Source organism: Ciconia boyciana, chromosome 3, assembly GCF_034638445.1.
Source record: "Ciconia boyciana chromosome 3, ASM3463844v1, whole genome shotgun sequence".
In the NCBI taxonomy this organism is placed as follows: Eukaryota; Metazoa; Chordata; class Aves; order Ciconiiformes; family Ciconiidae; genus Ciconia; species Ciconia boyciana.
This window is the reverse complement of record NC_132936.1, coordinates 75,060,347-75,084,305: the sequence shown is the minus strand read 5'-3', so window position 1 is coordinate 75,084,305 and position 23,959 is coordinate 75,060,347. Positions and strand designations below refer to the sequence as shown.

The 23,959-nt window shown below is 40.4% G+C and overlaps 1 protein-coding gene across 5 annotated transcripts; it reads right to left on the bottom strand.

Moving 5' to 3' along the window:
• Nucleotides 1–292: 292 nt before the first annotated feature.
• Nucleotides 293–18,381, bottom strand: FBXO30 (F-box protein 30). 5 transcript variants are annotated; one of them, XM_072856180.1, is made up of 5 exons: nucleotides 18,121–18,381; nucleotides 13,936–14,031; nucleotides 13,292–13,396; nucleotides 4,088–6,182; nucleotides 293–3,209 (listed from the first exon to the last, which is right to left on the bottom strand). In XM_072856180.1, exons 4-5 carry the CDS (start codon nucleotides 6,164–6,166, stop codon nucleotides 3,006–3,008), a joined length of 2,283 nt encoding a protein of 760 aa, XP_072712281.1. In that variant the 5' UTR covers nucleotides 6,167–6,182; nucleotides 13,292–13,396; nucleotides 13,936–14,031; nucleotides 18,121–18,381; the 3' UTR covers nucleotides 293–3,005. The 5 variants fall into 5 exon arrangements, with proteins under 5 accessions (XP_072712281.1, XP_072712282.1, XP_072712278.1 ...); XM_072856181.1 differs by lacking the exon at nucleotides 18,121–18,381 and adding an exon at nucleotides 14,766–17,469; XM_072856177.1 differs by lacking the exon at nucleotides 13,936–14,031.
• Nucleotides 18,382–23,959: the final 5,578 nt, after the last annotated feature.

Below are 23,959 nucleotides of genomic sequence, written 5' to 3'. Positions count from 1 at the left end.
ATGTAGTTAAATCTTTAATTGTGGAAGGAAATCTATGCTGCATAATAGACCAAAGCAATACAAATGGGTGTATAGTCTAAAAAGGAATGACTGCCCTTCATAATGAAGTGAATGTGAATACATATTAATCACTTCCAAATTACGCAATGATTAAATGTTTGTAAATAGGTTCATTTATGTAACTTGATTTTTTGAGTACTTACTGGAATCCTATAGGCAGACATCGAGCACCATGTTTGAACACCGGAAGGCTGGTGATAAGCTTTAAAAAAAGTACAATCATACTAAAAGAGAAACTCCAAAAGTTTTATTAGGATTTCAACAGACATTGCAAAAAAATATTGCATAATGATTGAAAACATAATATTTTAAACAAAGTAGCAATGTGGTATCAAGTAAAAGAAAGTCTGGAACAGCTGTCTATATATGCTGTAAGGAAGATGTACCAGGAAAGGGATACAACATTTTTAAAATTCAAGGGCAAATGTGAACAAGCCACATTTTGATAGACTGACTATACACCATAGATGTTTTACAAACTGCATAGCAGTGTAAAAAAAAAGTTTTAATCCTAACTATATTATATTCCTGCATTTGGAGCAGTTTACAAGGCAGAGATTTTGTTTACAACATTGATATTTTAATAGCTCTGGATTCTCATAAAAAATAAACTAATTTAACAAAAAAGCCTGTATCTACATTTGAAAATAAAAGTGCATGTATTGAGAAATAGTGTTATTTCTTAAGAAGAACACAGAGTACTTTAAAAGTTCATTTTAATAGATCAATAACTGATGATACTTTAGACGTAGATCTGCACTGTGCTACAAGCGAGATTCCACCAACACCAGCTCCCCTAACTGAATACCCTCTTGTCCTAAGCAACCGAGACACGTGCCTGCCTACCATACTTATCAGGGTCCTGGGTAGTTACAAAGAAAGCCAAGTACCAAAACCACCACATTGCTGACTAAAAAAATACCAGTAACCCAAGACAGATGTTTTAGATTTAGCCATAAACACAACCATAAACTCCTCAACATTCAGGATCCTTCCAGTCACGCAACTACTTTTAAATACTGGAGAGCAGCAGCAAGGAGCCATTAGAGCTAAAAGACAAGAACTGATGAAAGTCTGTCTCCGGCCTTGTACTGAAGAATTTCTGGGTAATGTGCATTTCAGTGCACTCAAAGAACAGGGAGGGTGTTAAAATCCCTACCTAAAATCCAATTGGTGTAGTCAGATTTGTACATGAATCTAGATTCTCCTTTCCACATAACTGTGGTATCAGCTAAGAATTACTGCAAATACTGCTAACTTCTGTAGAGGGTTTACTCCTTTCCTCTCTCCAAACAAAAAAAGAGAAAGTGTGGAAAGAGAACATGTAGTTGAAGATCCAGGCAGAACTTCTGTTTGAGCTCTTGTAATTTCAACTCATGGCACTGAAGAACTAGATTTAATTTTTTTCTGGGCACCTGTAGCACTCTGGATAGAAAAAGGCAGTGGATGTTTAGCTGGACTGGACCCAGAATGGGAAATGCACAGATACCAAAGTTGTGAAATGCAGCCAGACTAGCCATAAACAAGTGTCCAGTACAGAAATTACAAGTAATAAATTTAGCCATTTTTGTAAACATCTCCTCCATACTAATATCTTATTTTTTCCTATAATGGAAGTACGTACTGTATTTCTTTGTTCCAAGCTCTGGTCTGTTTCTGTTTTAGCTTTGTGGCACAGTTGCTAAGTGCAACAGGCTAGAGACACCAACATTAATACAAACAAGTTGGAAAGTCACTTCAAGTTATTACAGTTTTGCTATACCAGGCCATTTTTCATAGCAGGTATTCTCTGTTCACAAATGCTTTGTAAGGTCTTTTATTATGGAAGACTGGAAGCAAATTGGAGTTGTTAATTTAACAGATGTGGTTGAACTTACATTTCTGATACGCCTTATGCAATTAAACAAATCATGTCTCATCTTATGAAGATGATACATTTGCTATACATACCAGTAATTTAAAATGCTCCTCAGAAAAGCAGCATTTTTATAGACAAATTAACAGAAAAGGAGACAATACATCTCACAATACCATAAAACAAGTAAAGCCCTTTCATTAGCTGCATTATAAATTCATAACTGTTCATCACATACTTTGAATTTCTGACTGCTCAAGCAATTTAACCCTCAGCCAACTGCAGGACAAGGAAAAACATTTTCAACATTTTATATCGATGTCATTGTAGGTGCGAGAGTAAAAACTAGTATTCCATGTTTTTAGCTCTAAAAGTTTTGCTCCCAAAAGTGAAATAACTGTTAATTGCTCAGAAGAAAAATAATCATTGTTGACATGTCAAAAGAAAGTTGTACTAAAAATTAAGCTGCTGTAAATCTGAGTTCACTTAGATCATTCCTAAAAAAAAACTTTAAAAAAAACCCGCTGATCCTAGATCACCTGTTAACTAGGAAGAGCACTAGAACACCAATTTCATGAGAAAAGATGCACTTAAAAGCTGTGTTTGAGACTTCTACTATAAAGTTTTGAATTTTTCCTTATCTTTCAAATATTTGGATTACAATTTGTTAAAAAAAATAGACCAAATATAGAAAGTACATTTGGTCAGGATTTTGTCTCACTACAATTCAGTGTTTCCTATCTAAATATGCATACCATTTAGAGGCCATTTTTGAAATGTTATCAGACAACAGCAACATGGGCACCAGTGAATCAGAAAACACACCTTAGGATTTTGTTCTTAAATTATATAAGTTAGATAAAACTACCCTGTCCAGCAAGTTCTGAATTTTTCAAACGTTAAGGCAACTTTCATTACTTTCCAGCTAAACAGTATTATAAAAAATAAATGTCACTTCAAACCTTATATACACAGTGACAGAGTAGATTTAGCTAGAAAGTATCTTTAGTACATTAATAAAGTGTCACGTAATATTACCGAGGTTATATCAGGTGCTTGAGTGTATGTGCAATTGGAGTGGTTGCAATATTTAAAGTACTGGTTTCAAAACAGAGCGCAGTGAACGTCCTTCTTTAGTGAGTTCTCGTGTTACACACATACACGGCAGTGGAACAGCCTCCTCTCTTCTCTCTACGGCATTATAGCTACATTTCTTCAAGTGGTCAGCCATGCTTACGATGTCAGCAAACTTCCACTCATTCACAGTACAGAAGGCTGTACTGAAGCGCCAAACCTAGAAAATAAGTTGCACTTAGGCTCAAAATGTTTTAATATACCTGAACTCAGAGCAGGAAATTAAATGTCTGCGCTATAATACTTTCAGGCAATGTTTTGTGGCTACTATAAATCATACTAAAAATCAACATGACAAAAACATACAATGCTAAATTTTGTATAGTCAGTCTCAGGCTGATTCAGATTCCAAGTCAGCTCGGAACACTGGGAAGAAAGGCAGGCAATACTTTTTGCATCTACAAAGTAGATGCAATCAGAAGTTAAATGATGAAATATTGCATGACCAGTCACAATGATCCATTTCTGAAATGATCAGCTTCTGCAATTCCAAATGATTGCTTCAGATACTCTGCAGTTCTGGGGGGGAGGTGGGGGAAATGGTGAAAACTGTACTATACAAAGGTCACCCAAAAAGGTTTTAAGAATTATTGACATACTTAAGGCACTCAGTATCATGGCAATGGACAGAATCTCAACAGATGAGCAAAAATTAAAATTGCTGTAAACAGTATAAAGGCAAGAAAAGCAAACTTTGTAGGCAACCTTCCTGCTTTTGTGGAATATTGATATTAAAGAAAATCATGAAGCAATCATTTAATATTTTAAAATCCTGGGAAAATCAGAGGTTAATTTATTTACATCAAGTAAAAACTAGACAGACACTACTTTAACTTCTACTTCTTCAAGAGAAGACTGAACCAACCTGCTAGCAATTTTCCCCTAATTGTTGTTCTCTATGACAATCTGTTTCTTGAAGGGATATTACATCAAAAAACAGTAATAACAATAGTGATCAAGGAAAATATTAAGGGAAAAAGCAGAGACATGACCAACTTAATACTTTCCCTTTCACCTTCAAAATAAAAAATAACTTACCTTTTCTTTTATCTGCCAAGAAGAACTTCCATCTGGGCACTTCCTCTTCTCCCAAAGCAGTATCACCATTCCACGTGCTTGAAGCAAGCTTCCACACACATCTCTCATTAAACGCGACACTCTTGAAAGCTGACATAAACTAAAGCCATCTAGAAAACTAGCAATGTGCTGCAGAACCTCAAAAGGTAGACTACTCAGATGGTCATTGTGTAGTCCAATTAAGCAGCTTTTTGCTGGTTCTACTAATACTGTGGATATACAAGGCTGAACTCCAAATGACCGTAAGTGGCGGTCATGAATAATTTTTGCCCCTTGTGTTGAAGGGCAAAACCTTCGTTGAGAATATGTACACCCATAATATGCCAAAGGACACCTCTGCTCCATCCAGCCATTAAGGCCAGCATGAATGTCACCATGCACATTCTTAAAATGCGATGAAAATTCATTCCTCCTAAACAACTGTCCACATACAAATGTAAACATTGAACGCTGTTTTGTTTGGTATCTAGCCACATATTCCAATACCAAATCCAGTCCAAGGGTCTGGAATGGACTTGGATTTGAGAGCTGTGGGTTGGCATGATCACATGCAGAAGCTGAAGCTATTTCCCCCACCATTGTATTTGTGGCCAGTATAGCAGATGGGAGAGAAAACGTTTGGGTCCCAAAGTCAACGTGATACACATCGACAGTGCGACTTTCTGATATCCCCCTACCTCCGGGAGAGTCTCCCAGGCAAAACAACAGAGCTGCAGTGATTAGATCAATCCCCTGAAGACCCATAGGATCTTCTGTTATCTCCAAATCTGACGTATCAACAGCTTTGTCTTCTTTTGGTGTAGACCAATAGTGGTTAACAAGGAATTTGTATGATCGATGCCGTAAAAGTGAAAACGCATCTATGTTTCTCAGTCTTTCTTGCTCCACTTGTCTCTCTAACATTTCTTCTTCGTTAGCATTATGGGGAAGTAGTACATGATTAACATTGCCATTAACTAAGTGATCAGCTGATATTACTTCTTTAAGTTGTGCTGTTACAGGGAAGGAGCTGCAAGACTGTAATGCTTCATCATCATGAGATGCAGTACATTCACCATTTGCTACACTGGATGGTTTTGAATTAGATACACCAAGATCTTCATTCTGGTCCAACACCTTTGAACATTCATTTTCTACGTGAAAGCCATTACACAAAAGTGAGGAGTTATTGAGGTTTAGATTTAAGTCATGTTTTTGCACTACATCATAACAAATATCACTAGAACCATTTTGCTCCATTTGTGAATTTTGACTCAGGCTATCAAAGTTAATTCCCCCAACTGCTCCTATGTTATCTTCATCTGGATATTCACGGTCAGACTTTTTATCCTGAATACTGCCATTAGAAGCTTGTTCTTTAATCTCAGTATCTTCTTTCATTTCATGTGGTGAAATGCAGAGCCTTGAACTCAACATATTAATGTCCCTTGTAGCAGTGTTCAGGATATCCAGAGCAGCAGCTAAACTCCTTGTTGTTTCTACAGTAGCTTGATAAAGTGCGCCATAGGACTCTTCATCTACAGGCATCAAACCATTTGAATGCACTGTATCTGGGGCACTTGATTTGACAGAGGTTTGCTCTCTGGATTCTGGTATTTGATCACCTGCTTTTGACATCATAGTTGCTACTTTAAGTGATTCTAATAACATGCGCTGGTCTTGAAGGGCTAAAGCCATATCTAGCTGTTCCACTTCATCAACATCTTTACTCAGATTTTCATAAGATTTTCGGTCTGTGTAACTGACTGGCCATCTATTCCACTCCATGGTACAACATACCACACTTGCAGGACAAACTTCTAGATGATCAGCAATTTTATTTCGGGCTACTATGAAGGGACATCCAAAGCCACTATTCAAACAAGGCACTCTTTCAAGTGGACATAACATGCGATGTTCCTCAGCTTTACATGAGTGAAAAACTGCTCCACAAACCAATGGGCAGCCAATCAAATCACAGGCAATGCCAGGCTCCGGTCTGGTCATACAACGACGGCTGACACAGTTCACACAGTGTAAATGTTGTTGATGTTCCTCCATGACTGTAAATCCAATTCTGAATGAAGAGAAAGGAGACAAAAGCATAGAATATTAACTCAATATTGTTAATATTTACTAACAGTTATTTGCAGTTTTGCATCCTCTACGTGTACAGAGAGATAGATGTTAACACAATGTGAACTGATCAGTAGCCATTTTAAGAGAACAAGTATGTGACATCTTATCTCAAAGAAATGGTGTTCAAAAGTTCACCTGAAAATTAAAGATACACATTTGTATCAGAGTTCAACACAGTCTGTGCATTTATTCACGAGGTATAATATATACAACTTAGGTAAAAATGTTGTATAATCCTTCCCTCTGGAATAGCTCTCTTTCTCTGCCCGTTGCAAATAGGTGATTCAATGAAAAACAAAGCATGATCGTTGACTATGGCCTACTACCTAAAATCATAAACCATACAACTCTACAGAGTAGGGATATGAAATACTGGAAGCCAGATTCATCCTCATCTCCAGTTCTCTAAATTAAACAGAAGCAACCTATTCCCTGGGCTGCTTGCTACCACCTAAGCTTCTGACACCCTCTTCATGGAGTTCTGTTTAAGGCAATCTGCAGTCCTCAGTGTGTATCTCAATCCCCTGTCACATCCCATTCTCCCCCCCTCCATGCTTCTGACAGACAGCAGTCCTTTACCACAGGTCTTCGTTCTTCTTTTTTTCTTCATCTATAGCCTATAGCTCCTCCCTTATTTTTATAGTAGTTGTTGCGTAAGGGTAGCAACTATACTACACATTAAATAAATAAGTACTTTTACATAAAACTTTACTACTCAACACAGTCCTATCTATACCTCCAGTTCAACCCACAAAAGGTAATTTTTTTAATGCATCCTATGGCTGTCATGATTACAATACCGGCAGTTCAAAGTGTAAGGGTAATGCAACAACTTTACGTAACAAGGCCAAACAGCAATAAAAATCCAAATAAAATTCATTGCATAATCTATCATAACAAATGGACACAAACAACAAATTCAATTCTTTGTTGTAGTAGGGAGAAAAAAAGAAAAAAAAAAAAAAGAAGAGAGTAAACTTTGCATCTTCGTACGATACTTCAAGACACTCTGGAACTGCTCACTAGCTGAAGTGCAGGCCCATGCAAGTGACCAAGCTCTCCCCTGTGCTCTAACAAACTCCCTCTCAGAAGTGATACCACTAGGGATTACAGTTGAGAGATATCAGAGAATGACTTGCACAGAGCCAAACCTCAAAATACTGTGTCAAAAATACATTGCTCAGTTCCATCTTTTCCTCACTCCCCACCCTCCAGCAATTTTCTTGAAAAATAAAATGCTTACAGAATTTAAGATTAATAGATATGGTGCCTTATATTATTCTACTAGCTAACAAGTGCTCTCATGCATTGTCTTCAGACTAAACACTTCAGTTTTAATGCATTAAAATTTCTTAAATTAAAAATAGTCTAAACTGTAAAAATAAAACTGATTAGTATTATTCCTTTTGTTCAAACTGAAGGTAAGAGGAAACTAAACAGCCTTTTAGACACTCCACTTTAAATTATGGCATTTAAATAGAAATCTATGTGACACTTCACTCACTTGTATTCTTTTAATGCTTTGAAATTCTTGCCAACTTTAAGTAGCAATCAGTCCTCATCCCCCCATCCGTCGTAATTTGGATAACTCAAATATTTTAGCCACCCACTCTCCTGAACACTTCTAACAAAGAAGCATATGTGCTACACTCAGCAGGCAAAACACAGCTGAATTTTTCCCACCATACCTTAGTATTTATATACCGAGTAACAAGTAAGTTTCCAATAAATTGTCAAGTGCATCAGACACTGAACTCAGTGACTGACTGACTTGCTAAACATTTTAGTTAACCTTTCTGGCACACAATCTGCCTTCAACTTGCATATTAAGTCAGATAGCATCTACTGCAAAGAGCTGAAACGTGTTCAGTAAACAATGAAAAAGAGAAAATTACTTGACTTCTCTGAAATATTTTTAGTTCTTCCAGCAAAGCCCTCTCTAAGTAATTCCTGCCAAATACAACAGCCTACCTGTTGCTAGACCAAAGAAAATTTCAGACTTTTACATCAATACTGAAACCAAACTCTAGTTTTCCTCAAGTCAACAGGTGAGCAGAGATCAAAAGGAAGCTCTCAGGTTAAGTGTGTATTTTAAAGCGCTTAACACAAAATGGCAACATCCCTGAAAAAGACAATTGCTAGTTTATAATGCAAGAGCCCTCACAGAGCCCAGCCCTTGCTTCATATATCTGAATACAGTCCTGCTCCCATAAAACAAGCAGTCTGGTAGCAGTAAGGCTTAATTTAATCAGTTACCCACAATTATGTTTAAAAAAAAAAACCAACCAACATATATAGCTATATATATATAGTTTACCTACTTTGCAAAAAGCTATGCACCCTGCTCACTTTAAGATGGCCAGAAGGGAGCTACCCCTAGAGCAGAGGGCAGGTGTGTTAGCTAGCGGATCCTGCTATGCTAGCACTGTTCTATTGCTTCTAGGCCAAAGCTGGCCTGCATGCAGACAGCTCAGAACGCAGTCAAACTGAGCTCATGTTTGCCTGCACTGTTTGTGTAGACATACCCTAAATTAGTCAACCATCATTAAATGCTATCTTTAAATAGCCTATGTGAGCTTACACAGAAGAACATTCTATTAAGACAGTAAAACATCCTCCTCCCTAGCACACTATCTTGGTCTTTACAAGTCAGATTGTGAAACCTGAGTTGCATGATGATACTGGCTTTTCTCAGGCTCCTGGACTCCATTCACACATAAGCTAATATTCATCAAAACTTGATGATTTCATACAAGCAAATGAAATTTTGAAGTGTGTAAGAAGGAGACAAAACTTGGTGAAAACATCAAATATCACTAACAAACAGTATACGAAAGCCAGAGCAGACACTAAAACACCATGTTTTACCAATAGGTAGATGACAATTTAGTTCTATAACAGATGCTTGCAATTGTTTTTATAAAGAAGCAGTTATGCATGTGATCAATTAAATAGCTGAAGTAACCTATTCTCTCAGTTTCCTTAAATTAAAATTCTATCGGTCACTAAAAAGTTTGATATTAGTTGCTATTTCTCTTAAAATTTAAATCCTTTATATCCAAAGGATATAAATTTTACTAAATATTAACTTAAATATATAATTAACTAAATATATAATTTAAAATCTCTTTGGACATCAGTAGACCGTCAGCAGAACATTCACTAAAATTCTGTGTCCTGCTTACAAACCTTAACTTCACAGCACTTGCTGCAGAACTTCAATTTAGTCAGAATGTCGCATTTTATTTATAGCTTACTACAAAGTCCCTTTATATATATCAAATGTCCTTTTTATGCATTTTTAATTTTAATACCTGGGCTTCAAACTCAACAACTGTTTTGGGCAGTCATGAGTTCCTGGACTGCTTAAACTAGTTAAGGCTTTTGATATAATTCAATTATCAAATTGCAAAGTAAGTCCAAAGGCAAAAAACTAAATGGTCCTATCAAACTGGTGAAATACTGGATAAGACCTCAAGAATTAGCACATTCATTAATCAGCAAATGGTCACAACTCACTCCATTTTGTAAGCTAACCTCATGAACCACGGAACTTAGTACCTGTTTGATTCATTGATTAAAAGCATCCATATTTGAATCATTTTCCTTTGAAGAACCAGAACCAATATATCACTAATACTACACTGAGAACAAGAACCACCCTATTCCCAAACATTGCCTTGTAAAGGAAAAAACTGTTGGGTGAAGGGGAGATAAAATTCTTCCTGGAGGTACAAAAGTGCTTTCAGTTACTCTGATACAGAAAATTGAAAGGGCTAGCAAAGAGTGTCACTGCTGACCTGAAGAAAAATACCCGTCATTAAAACATATACCAATAATATTTATAGTGTTTATACTCCATTGTGTTCCTTGCCACAATTTGGTGAGAAGATAGTGTCAGATCAATGACTACAGCAAGAATGAACAGCTGTCCTTTTCTGATAGTGTAGTGTCAGCAACTAGCTTCAGTTCATATGAGATGCTTAAGTACACACACTTGACTGTTACTAGCAGAGAAACCTAAAAATACATCCCGTTCCAGTGAGGTGACCACTGCTCTCAGAATTTGTGCAATCACTTGATGTTATTGTACATACTATACAGTCAGCTGACCAAATCAGCCAGAACATGCTTTGAAAATCTGTCATAATTAAAAGGATTAAAATTCCAGCTGCTACAGCCACATGATTTTCAGTTGCTGTTGTAACACAAACATTAAAATAGCATAATAAGGGTTTCAAACAGTCACACCACAATACTTCAGCTGCAAGTAAGAGCTGTCACTTTTCTCTACGCCACAAAGTATAAGGAGCTATACTTAGTATTATCAAACCCAAAGTCTGCTTACTTACTCTCCCCTACATGAATTCTTTGGTGCCAGTCAGATAGGAAGTAACAGCAACTATTACTACTATCAGAACCCTCCATTATTCAGCTACCTTTTATTCACCAAACCTATAAAGCTCAACTATATTTGAGACTCTTCTCTCTATCAAATTCGACTAAATAGGCCAACAGGTTCTTAAATTACTGGTTCAAGGAAGTAGAAGAATAGAGAGACACAAGCAGCACTACAGGTTTAAACTCCCAGGAGCATCCAAATCGGCCCACAAGCAGCCAAATATATGCAAACCATTCTAAAAAATTCCCTTTTGTTTTGGGGATTGTAGAAGAGAGTGCCATATTTCTGAATCTTCCAGCTTTTACCCAGGCCTCTGACTAAAAGAGTGGCTAACAAATCTGGTAAGACGCAGAAACTTTCAGAGAGGAAATGGCCAAGTGAGAGAGAGATTTAAGTGACAGGTGGTTAAAAAAAGGGTAAGGAAAAATAGGTAAGAGGTAGAGAGCAATATTATTTAAAAAAAAACAACAACCTTTAGAATATTCTGCCAAAATCAAATTGGCAGTACTACAGCTAATTATTGAACAAGCTATTTTATTTGTCTATATCCTACCATGCATGGTAGAATAACTATCATTCACCTTGACTCACAGATCTAAGTATCAAATGCTTTAAGCAAGCTTTGCAGTCTTCTAGAAGGTAAGCTTTTCTTGTCTTGTCATCCCTATCCTGCACAAAAAGTATAACAATTTTTGTATCTAAAAGGCAACACCTCAGTATATTACTACAATAGCATGGCCGCATTAACTTTCTATGTTATGCACGTTATGCTCCCTTTTTGGGTTTGGGGGTGGCAGTGTTTGGGCTGGTTGGTTTGAGGTCTGTTTTGATTTAACAGTTTTCAAATAATCGATGAAAAACATGAACTGGAGGTTCAGCAAGATGTTTTTGACACCATTTCAACTGCAGAATGGCAAATGCCACCATTAGTTGCCATACCTGCTTGAGGTGAGCAACAGAAGGCAGCTCTAACTCTACTCCTCAAGACTTCACAAAGTCTAGGGTTAAATAGCCCCATCCTGATGCTTCTCCAAAGCCAATGCAGCCATTGTCCTCATATTAGGGAGCTGGGTACCTCAAATCCTGCTTAAATGTCTCTCCATAGCGTTGGGAAGGCAGGAAACAGGTACATACAGCAAAGTTAATCTAATGCTACACTAATTTCCAACTACTCTTTAAAATGGTAAATTCAAAAGAACAACAAACAACATTACAAACTGCTAGTTATTAACGTGAAATAACATGACTAAGAGGTGACAAATTTAAAGGTATGTGCTTCAGTTGCACAGGTAATAGAGTAGTACATGTGGCCATATTTTAATATCTTATATACTAGGCAGTTGTTCTTTTTTATACCATTTTTCTGATTTCAAAGAGAAGTTCCTGACAGGAACTTTACGAAGCCTTATATTTCCTCAAACTAGTTTACACCAGACATACTTTTAGGAAGTAGAATCCTTTCAGATGCCACACTTAAAATCTCAACCTTATGGGATACAAATTACCACCCCTCACCGCCAAGTTCATCAGGACAACCCTGGCTTCTATTACAGCTAGGCAGATCAGAGAAGTTAAAACTATATTCAAAACATTTGGATAGACAAGTTTTCACTGCATTCTCAAACATAGATTCATCCACAACAAAGAAGAGAACATCTTCCCTGCCTGGTAGTGACTGCACATATTGGACATACTAGAATGAGTCTAGATTATTTTTTTGTTAATCACTGAACACATGAGAAGGAGCTTCAGTTACTAAAGCCCAAACTACTATACAAGTAGTATGCTACTTCTACCATTATCATCATAGTCTACAGCAATTTATACATATTACACAAAAAAAGCAGGAAAAGGTCAGGCTCAAAACATGGCTTCTTATTGCAAGAAAAAAACCTCAGGGGGATATGTACTTCTGGAAAGATTCTAGTTTTATCAGTGATCTAGCATGGAAGGAGTACTTACTAACTGCTTTTTGAAGCATAAATTAAAGTTATCCATCTACCTCAAAAACAAACCAGACCAAAACAAAAAGAAGCTTCTAACTACAGCAAAAATAGTGAGTATGAGAATTATAAGGAAGTGCAACTTTTTTATGTCAACCTTATAAAGAAAAGCTTTTCCATGTCTACTCCAGCCCCAAACATCCTATTACAGGAGCTGACCTGTATTTTGCATTCTTCTGAGTAACACTTTAGGAGTTCCTTTCTCCCTAGTGGCAAACCATCTTCCTCCCATTCAGAGAATTTAGTGAGGTATTTCCTCCCAAATCATTGCAGCCAAAAAAAATAGAATTCAAGGGGAAAACAATCGAAAGCAAAACACTGCTTTGACTGAAGTGGACCCTCCACTGATGCCCCATGTGTCCGGCTTTGTTCCATTTTAGAATAGAAGCTCTGATGGAACGATAGAACACTTTCTTCTATCACTATTAAACTCTATGAGTGTTAAAAATCAAACCCAAAACTACTAGGCTTTTCCTTAGAGTACTTTTGTGACAGATCTGCCATGCATTCTTGTCTCCTTGACACATTCCCCAAAGAAGAAACCCAAAGGCCTCAATGTGCCTTTGGCCACACACTGACACAGGACAACCACACCAGGAACAGCTACGCTTGCTGCATGGCTCAGGCACAAAAGCACTCTACCTGTTGAGATGGTGACAGGGCAGAATCAGCTAGAGAGCCAGTAGATTTCATGTGTAAAGCACTTCTGAACTCGAACTCAGTGCGACTCCTCGATTGCTGCAGACTCTGCAAGAAATGAGATCAGAAGTGAGGTTTCATTTCAGGTGTACAGATTGCTTTCCATATGTACAATCCTCTGAAAAGGTCATGTGCTTACACTATCTGGAGCTACAAATGCTGAAATATTTTGCCGGTTTTATAGAAAAATAAACAATTTTTTAACAGACTTTGCAAGCGCAATCTAAGCTCTGTCATTTTATCTTATTGCTAGCTGTTAGACACACTAGATGGTTACCTATTTAGTTTTAAGGTTAGAATAGATTATTAAAAGTTATTATTCTGACCTACTTCACTTAATTCTTTGGCTTGGCCCACCAGGAACCACTTAAGAAAAAAAAGATTGCAACAGCTAACTAAAGAGAGAACTAAAAAAAAAAAAAAAATAAAGTTTGATTCTTTCACAAACTGCATTTTAGCCTAGTTAAAATTTTAGCCGAGTTAAAATTTGTCCAGCTTCAGTCTTCAGACATGAGAACTTATTAAGCAGTTGCTTAACATTAAAAAGCTCTTTACTATAATAAGCTGCTTTTTCCATGTGTTCATACCTATAGATTATAATTAAAACTTAACAGACGTGGAACCTCTGTGATATACCCAACGGAACAATTATATTCTTATCCCCAGATATCATCTCACAAATCCTTCAGAAAAAAAGAAAATAAAAGAAGCCATTTGTCAGAAATCAGAACTACTGGAAAAAATAATGCATTCTATATTACAGTAGGTAGTTTTAGCCACCCAAAAGAAGCCAAAAATAAATCATTCTTCTTACATAATATTTTAATTCATACATGTTGCCACAGAATTCCTGACCTCTATATATTTACAGAGATCGGGCCAAAAATCTTATTAATATACTGTTTCAGGTCTTACTACACAAGTTTAACCAGTTTCCAAAACAAAATAAGAAAACAACTTTAAAGTAAATGGAACGTGAACACAACTGCTCTCCAAAATCCCAGACTGAAATGCAGATGTTATGCACTCTGTACATGTTATTTTTTCTATTAAAAACACACCCTTGTTAGTAGAAGATGGCCTGACCACTGTACAGCAAAAGTAGATAGTACACAAAAAAAATTTTATGTACCCCCCACTGCACCAGATTAATACTAAAGTAGAAAATATAGTTTGTCCTAAAATATTTTGAAAAATTAACAGTAGAACAAAAAGAATAGGAGAACAAGAACAGAGCCAGTATTAACAACATTAACCTATTCTGTTTTCAGGTATTTCACTTCCTTATCAAATGAAAGACATTTTTTGCAGCACCTGTTAGGCCTTTTCCACATACAAGCTGCTTGATTTTAAACCCAATGGAAACAGTAAAAAAAATCCAGTTTAAAAACCCCCTATTTTCTAAACAAAAACTCACCTAGCTCAAATAGTTGATGACAGGAAGCTGGGAATATCTCTCATAATGAGCATGTTATACCAGCTCTTTCAATATGTTTTTAACTTGAATGAAGAACTGGAAAACACAAAGATCTGCACTATGCTTTTGTGCAGGGTTTTAGGACGTATAATGAGTCATCAATTTCTGATCTCTAATATCATTTAGACTGCCTTTTCCAAATGTCAGTGGGCTTGATGCTATTACTTTTTCCTCAAAGACTCCAGCTGAACATTCCCATCCAAACACATTCCATAGCCGATGACAATAGTGACTCAGCTAAAACAAGGTTTTGTAAGAGCATTACAGCTATGTCAATAAAGCACACTCCTAAAAAGATCCTATTTGCAATGAATCTGTTACTCCAACAAATTACTCTGTCCCATAGGACTTTTGGAAAACTACAGTTTCTACTAGAGATGTTTCTAAATAGACAAATAAAAACAAAGCTTAAACTTCAACAAACAAACTAAACACCACCCACCTTCTGGCACCTATGTAACCAAGTCTGAACCAGGTATCGCTACTCAACCATCAACCCAAACTACTACCTTAAGTTTTATATGAAAAGCTGTAACTACGCCAGTTAGAATTTTACCTCACCGTGCCTCTCGTTCTCATGCCTTAAGTTTAAACCTATCAGGTTTTCATCATGATTTCACGTTAAGAGCTTAGATCAATGTTTGGCATTTGGTAAACAACAACACAGTCTGCTCAATTAGATGTTCTACAGACTGTAAGGGTTTGCAAGGTATTTTAGATTCAAGTAGCATTAACAGATTACAATAAAATTAAAACAAGACATCAAGTGTCACCTCAAAAACTATTAAAAACAGTAGCTTGCAAAGTCAGTCAGAATCTAGAACTCCCCTGAGACTTTAACTCTCTTGGCCTGTTTTAGACCAGTTTGTATTACAAGATTTTTTTCATTCTTTTTCCTTCATTCAATATTGAGACTAGATAGCGCCCAGACACTTAGGACAGCTTACATAGGATTTCTCTGTAACCCTCACTTAATGTAACTACTTATTTGTGGTCTGTTCAGGAATATTTACTCCTTATACAATCTAACCATCTCACCAACAAATACTCAAGTTATCTTTATTCTTATTGTGCAGATAAGGAAACTGAAAGAGAATTGTCACCAGTACAATGATCACTAGATAAATTATTCCCTGCTCCCATCTCTATACCACTGGATCTCACTGCCAGAGGCAAACAGCATTTGCCTTGAGACAGAGCTCACCAAAGACATAGGTCTATCAATATGAAGGAAATGTTGTTATTTCTTGTTCAATTGGACTGAATACAAAGCATAGGTTTGTAACAAAGCTGAAATCCACAGCAACAACAGGAGCTCACTTGAAGACTAACAGCCATATGCTTTCTTCTTCACAAAGGTACTACAAGACACTTTTTAGGACCCAGGTTAAAAACTTTTTAGGACCTTTTTAGATCAAAAACTTGGTTGTCCAAAAACATGCAGAAATTTTGCCCAGAAAGTTTCCAACCAGATATTGCTAGTTAAACTCAGCACTTACTTTGCCCATTAGACTTCTAACATTAAAGTAGAAGGCAAGGGAAATATAATCCAAATTTAAGAAGTTAATTGAGTACAAGAAGAATTTAGTGCAAAAGAAAGAACATTCAAGAAGCAAAGTAAAAACACTGCTTTTGCATAGGCTTTGCCATTCTGATGGGACTCTCCTGTTCTCTAACACCTTCTAACTTTGGAAAAGAATGAGACAGAGACCCCACAAAAAGTCTCTCAGCTTGCAACACAACCCCAATTCACCCTTTGAATCTATTTAGTCTCTGGATGAAACTTGACCACTATGGAGAAATTATGCACAGATATTTACATGTGTATAGAGTGGAAGATGGATTAAAGTTGCCACTGTATTTTTCAGTCTTCCAGGTATTTAACTTGCTTACCAACCAAAGTTCTTTTAATAATATTTTTGTACTTTTGGAAGAGGGGTGGAGAGGGGAAGATCATAAATAAGCATAACTGACATCCTCATCAGCAGGGATGCATGAACCTTAACCCTCCAGTTCACAGCACAAGTTGAGGTGTAAGACATTAACATGCAGTGAAGGCAGCAGCTGTCCAGGGAAAGGACTTAACCATCAAGTGCTACACACCGGTTCTAGAGAAAGCAGAGAGAGATCTCTTGCCTAAAGTGCTAGCACAAACACGGTGATGCTGTTGCTACAGCAGCACAGGCCTGGTTTCGGATTAGTATGCTAAAGCACACTTATTTTGGCATATTAACAACATAATCAGCAAAAGGGAAACAAGGATTATGAAAAGCTCCTCAGCCAAATCCGAGTAGAACTTTACAGAGCAAAAGAAAGCCATCTCTCTAGCCCACGGGTTTTCTCCCTGGAGAATTCAGAAGACCTGCTGCAAACAACAGCGGCGCTAGAACTTTTGGAAGCGAGGCCACACGACTGTTTCAACAAGCGTGCCGTTCAACAAGCTGCTGTGCTGTCCTCTCCCTATACACGTCTGATTGCCAACCTGCGGGGTCACAGGAGTACAGCTACGCAACATTCTTTACCTTCATAAAGGTGAAAAAAAGGTTCCAACGCACATCAATAATAGCCATCAAAAAAGGAATTGAGAGAAGAGACAAAACACCACCTCTTGCGTGATCTGAGCACAGCTACTCGAAATACACGAACACGGGGGATTAGAGAAGGATTTCAACAATACCTCTGGATTATTTGCTCTCTCCCCCTCGCCTTCCATGCAGAAAGGAGACTCTCCGACCGCAGTCTCGACAGCACCGGGCAGACCCCGGCCCTACCCCTTCCCACGTGCTATCGCGACACCCCGGATAGCGCTGGCAGCATCGCGGGGTAAGAGGAAGCGGCAGCGGCAGGGCTCACTCCGCCGCCACCCGCTCCCGGCGGCCGCGGGCCCGCAGAGGGGCCAGGCGCAGGGGCGGGGCGGCCACCCTACATGGCAGGTTACCACCGCCACACACTCAGCACTCTGGGCCCTGCGGGAGCCGGGGGGGCGGGCAGGGAGGAGGCGACACCGACGAAGCACGCACACCAGACCCCCCGCGGCCTCCTCCGGGGGCTGCGGGCAGCGCCGCCCCCGCCTCCCGGCCGGGACCTGTCAGGAACAGCGGGGAGCCGCGACCGAGCCGGCGCTGCGCCCGGGCCGCCCCCGCCCCGCCGCGACCCCGGGCGCTCGCCCCCGCCGGGCCGCCATTTGTTTACCACCCGGCTGCCAGGCAGCCGCCGCCGGCCAGGAGCGGGACGCAGCCCCGCCGCGGGCGCAGGCCCCGGCTCGCCCCACCGGCCGCGGTCAGCTGCGGCTCACCCGTCCCCGTCGCTCGGCAGGCAGGAAGGCGCGGCAGAGGCGCGGGAGACTGCGCTGCGCCTCGCCCTCTCCCCCGCCGGGCTCTCGCCGCCGCAGCGCTCGCCTCGCCTCTCCCGGCCGGGCCTGGCCTCGCCTCACCGCCCGCCGGGCTCCCGCGCGGCCCCGCTGCCGGCCGCGCCCCCAACGGGCGCGCGCGCTAGGGCAAGCGAGCGCGCGGGGCGGCGGGCGCGGGCGCCCGCGGCGCTGCCGAGGGGGCGGGGCAACAGGCCGACAGCGCGCGCGGCGCCGGCACGGCCTTTCTTCCACGGCGGCTGCGCGCCCGCCTCGGCGGGAGGGGCGGGGTCACGGAGCAGGGGCGGAATGCCCGGATGTCGCGTTCTCGCCCGCGCGCATGCGCGATGGGGGCAGGGGTTGGGGCCGGGGGTGTGCGCGTGGCCGGGGTCCGTCCCCTGGAGGCCGTGGGCCTGTGTCAGCGCCCGCGGGCGAGCGCCTGTGCGCGTGGCCAGGCGGCCGTTGGGCCGGGCCGTTGGTGTGGGGCGAGAGGGACTGCTGCCCGGCCCGGCCTGGCCTGGCCTGGCCTGGCCTGCGAGGGAGAGCGGCGGGACTCCTGTCCGCGGGGGGACCGGAGTCCTGCCTGCCCTGCCCAGCCGGCCCGGGAGCCCGCGTCTCCTGGCGGTGGGGTTCCCGTTTGTGAAGCTTTCCTCAGCCCGAGGGGGCAGCCGCGGCAGGCGGGGGATGTGCAGGGCAGGGCCTGGGCGGAGGGCACAGCGAGCGCAGCTGCTGCCTTGTGTCCGAACAACCCTCTTGGCTCGCCTGGGGCGCTGGTGGACGCTGCGGCACTGGGCCTTGCTAAAGCCATCGCCTCTGCTTTAGCCAAGCAACACGTCTTGGTGTTTTTCCTAGAAACTTGAACTTGCTGCCAGAGGTGCAGGTTGTGAGCCTGCCTTTGCGGGTTCTGCTCTTCAGACTATGGAAGCCACCTGTTTAGGGGGCTGTAGCTAGGTAGGAATTATTCAGGGTGTTACAGCTGCAGGGGTGCTTTCCTGATACGCATGTCATGTTTTGAGGGGATACAGTGTGTCTTGTGGTCCTGCGAGAAAAGCAGTTTTATTTAGACTGTAGCCTTTTTTCAGGAGGAACGTACTAATGTAAACATTTTGTGGCCATGGAAGATATGCATTGGGAAGATGTTTGTTAATTCACAAGAAATAGTATTCTTTCTTTAAACTTCCAGTTGAAAACCTTGTTTGCACCCAGTTTCCAAAGACCTTATTTCCCTGCCACCTGTGTAGATTTCTGTTTGAGAGAGTGTAGATGTTGAAGAGCAAGTCAAATAAGATTCTCTAAATCTCTTAGCGCTTCACCCGAGTTCAGTGGGGAGTAAGTAAAAGATGTGACTGTGGCAAGTTTGGACTTCTAGCGTCTTAGAAGATTCTTACCTTTTCTTACTCAAAAAATAAGAGAACATGAAAGAAAGACATAAGCCATCATTTTAATGTTAGGTATGTAAGACAAAGCATAAGATGACCTTAATATGAGGCATCATTGCCAGCTTTTCCTATAATAAGCACTCCCTCAGGTTTGCCCCACCCTTATACTACAGCCTTGATCTTCCTTGATCCTGAGGACAGGCCCTTTTTTTCCTTCATAGGTTTGATTATAGGATCAGGACATAATCATCTAGCCAGGCAAGCTCCAGAAGGTGGTAGGGATTGGCTCCATGACTCACAGAAGCCAAGCAAAATCATTTCATCTGCTCAGCAGGCAATTATACAAATTGCTGGGCAGAATCCATGTAGACAGTCATTGGTTTTCGCAACTGCCTCTTATTGGAAATGTCTTCTGTGGGACACGTGAAGTTTGCTGTGCTGCTTATTCTCACTGCAGTGGAGTATACTCTGTGGCTGACTGAGATCAACCTGCTGCAAAGGTATTAATTACGTAGGGTGTTGCAGTGCTTTTGTCTCTGACTGACTGTGTGCTGGGACTGGGCTTCTGTGACAGAAGTGGCGCTTTTTATTGCTTCTTTTGAGTGAGGAGAATGAATTTCTGTGGCTTGGACTTCTTTTCTCATACCTCAGCTGAGACTCCTCTGGTCATTCAGGGAGGAATCTGCTGCTTCTCTAATGCTTTAGTGCATATACTTGCTAACAGTCCCAGAGCTATCCCCTTCTACCCCACCTGACAATCATGATCATTCTCATGAACTGCTATTTAAGGTAATCAGGCAAGTCGTAATCATACAGTTTGGCTTAGTACCATTGACCTACAAGCCAGAAGGTCTTTGAGGATTCAGTGGGTGAACAACTGGAGAGCCTATTTTCTACTGGCTTCAATTCAAAATGAATGAAACTTCATTCTGGTTACTCATAAATGGAAAAGGAGTATCCGTGTCTGGTCCAGTATTGTTCTGTACATGGCACTGTCACTGAAGTCAACAGAAGAGTGAAGTGTAAATTGATTCTTGAGGCAGTGTAATTCAGGTCTTTCCCCTCATCTGAAGCAAAGCCTGTATCAAATGCCAAGGCAGTTGCTGAGGTGTGTAGACAATCTCCTGTAAACCAGTAACTGTATGTGAAATAAAACACATTTGTTCCTAAGGTTGTAGAAGGTGCAATTTGTTTGCTGTCACTTTCTAATACATGTGAATTATGTAAGCACTTTCTAGTTTCAAGTTCTAGCAATCACAGTTGTTTTTTGCTGACAGGTATTTGTGACTGGAAGTTCTTTCTACATGGAGATACAGAGGGAAAAAAATTACAAATGTTTCCGAAATGCATTTGCGAGTAGATTTACTAATGCGTGAGCGTTCGTATTTAGCAGTGTGTAAAAATAAACAGCTGAGATCTGCCCACAAAGCCGCACATGCAATTTGCACTGCCCAGCTTTGGGAGCAGGATGTTTCCAAACAACAGAGACCTCAGAAGAAGTTTTTTGCACCTCCTGGGTTTGTGTTTTCAGCCTAGGCCCATCAAGAGATCTGATACTTACTTTGATGCCTTTATGTTTATACCTTTCCAAGCAAAGCCTCTCCTCTCTAACAAGGTACTTCTTCTGTCATTAAAAAAGCCTGTAAATAGCCTAGAGACTTGAAGTAGCATAGTAATCAGATTCTGTTTTGTAAAGCTTTTTGATAGTAGTAACATTTGGTCTTTTAGAACATCTGGAACATGGATTATAAAACAAGCCATTAGAGAAGCTCATGTCAATTTTGGGGGTTGGTGTTGTTTTGTCATATTCCATCTTTAATGTGAGAAGGTTTTTTGGTAGGAAAATCTACCCTAACATCAGGTCACATGTCTCAATGTCAGCAGAATTGCCCACCTACCTAGCTATGACCATGAAAGCTGTGGTGGGTGGGTGCCACGTATGTTTTGTGGGAATTCTTGGTGCTCTGACCCAGGTACTGGGATATAAATCCCTTCAAGTCAATAAAGTTTTAATCCTGCCAAATTGGACTCCCTTAGTTGGTTATAGGCCTATGAAGTAGCAAGATAGAAAGGGTCAGTGATCTCTCTTTGAATGGAAAAATATAATGTGCTATTGCATGGAAACTTGTCTGTTAGTCTCATGAGTGGATATATTAATGCATACTTCAATATGTTGTTATAATCCTTGAAATGTTAATCTTGTTAATAGTTTGAATCGCTGTCCCAGGACTTCAGCAGTCATTCAGCACTGCTTCACACAAAACCACCCTTTTTTAAGGCAAAAGTGAAAACTGTCGGATGATGGTTATGTTTGGAGTACTTTTTAATAGGTAAAAACCCCACACCACAATATACCTGTAATAAATTACAGTGTTTATATAGCAGCGATTCTTAGTAAACTACGCTTGTCTGAAAGTAAACAAAATATTGAAACATTAGTTCTCTGACATCTTCAACTATCTCAAAATGAAAACCATAAACTTAATGGTTGATTACAGGTGGCACCTTCTGATTTCTTGTGATAATTTAGACCAAAGACTGTAAGAAATTACAGAGCAATCCACAGATCATGAGGCTGTTTCTGAGTTGTGAAAATATGTCACAGCTGCTCTGGCATAGAAGGGTTTGCGCTTCTTAGTTGAAATAAAAGTTCTCCAAAGATTCCAGTTACAATTAAAACTGCCATCAGTGCTGCCCCAAGGAGTAAGCTTTCAACTGGCTGCAGTTTGGTTTTATCTGGAGAGAAAACAATAGGCAGTGTTTGTTTACAGAGGAGCTTCTTCCAGTGAGATCTAACTGATAGTAAATTATCTTAGTATAGATCAGGTTTCACCAATTCAAAAGCATTTATAAAAGAATGTTTCTGAAGCAAAATGACAGTACAGAAACAATGTGTACCAGAGTATTTAATTTGCAGAAGGGGTACTGCACCTGAAACTTTGAGGAAGCAGTTAATCTAGGACAGAGTGTAGACTGGTGCAAAAATTATTTCTTTGTGACTTACCACATTCTCTTCACTTTTCACTTTTACTTCCAGTTGTCATTCAGGCAGGAGGAATAGAGTGGGATTGTTAAAGGAGCTAAGCAAGGGACAGTGGTGGTCTTCTAAATAAAAGATACCCAGAACGCTTTTGTCCCATACACACGTGCAGGATACGATTGTCTGGGATGTGACACTGCCTCTTCAACTCCAGGGGCTGCCTTTGTGGGAAGGAGGCTGTTTTCAGCCCTGTGGGTCTCTCCTGTTGTTTCACAGAGGCTTCATCCTCCATGATCCAGCTGAGAGGATGAATTGGTCTCCAGTCTGAAGGGAAGACTCTCTACCATGTGGTGTTGCATCTTCCATTATGGGTGGCAGCTAGGCTAGACAGCGCTTTCGGACTGAATTCTTCCTTAAGTTGCCTAAGTTTTGTAACAGTGTAATCATAGGGAACCTGATGGACCTGTGTCTGATTTGGAGTAGTGGAAAGAGGGAAGAGCTGGGCCCTCCGGCTCCACATTTGTGAGGAGCTGTGTGAATGGCTGAGTTTTTCATGGCAGCATCAAGGAGACCTCTCTGAGCTCAAGGCAAGTTTGGCTTGGAAGCTGCAGTGCTCAGGAGGATCATTGTACTTCCTGGGCTTAATCACATAAAATTGTTTTTTAGTGGAGATGGAGTTCCACATTAAACAAATGAAAATAACAGTGATATAACATCTTCACTGGATTTCATTCTCTTTGGCGCTAGCAAGTTCTTTGTATAGCTACACTTTCACAAATTTATCTATTCATATTTTTATTTATTCCATATCTTCGCGGATATTCTTACTAGACAGCCTTGCCATACTTGTGTGACCTTTCTGTTTCCAGTGATTCCAAGCTACATAATTTGTTTTAGAAATAAAGATTCTATTTCAGAGCTATTGTATTTTAAAAGTAAAATGTTAGCTAGGATTGACTCAGGTGATTGATTCAGAAGACTTAGCAAGATTCAGCCAGCCACTGGTGCCTTTCTTTTCTTTTCATTTTTTCCTTGCAAAACTGAATCAGTAGTGTGATAAATGCCATTTCACTGTTTTATCTGAGGGGGAAAGGAGCTGAAGGTCAGGTGATAGAACTGCATTAGGTGATTGAACTTGGGAGTGCCATGGAGGGCTGCAAGGAGAAGCAAGGGTCAAAATATATACACACTACTGCCTGCTGGGCAGCCCCTTAGCTTATTTCTGGCTTTGGCAGCATCATGACAGGGAGATGAAGCAGTCGGGACTAACTGAATTGTAATTAGAGCTGGTTGGTTCCCCAGTAAACTATCAACCATATGTGCCTCAAAACTTCTAGCTTTAGTTTTTGTCACAGCTTACTGACAGGACGGCATGGTAGCTTCCAGTCATTGGGACTGATCAGGAAGCAGTGTATTCATTAGTCATGCA

Bases quoted from the DNA above. Each gene is read 5' to 3' on its own strand.
- FBXO30 (XM_072856180.1), bottom strand. From the start codon at position 6,166: ATGGAGGAACATCAACAACATTTACACTGTGTGAACTGTGTCAGCCGT. The intron at 3,210-4,087 runs GTAAGTTATTTT...CTTATTTTCTAG, and splicing joins CTTGGCAGATAAAAGAAAAG to GTTTGGCGCTTCAGTACAGC.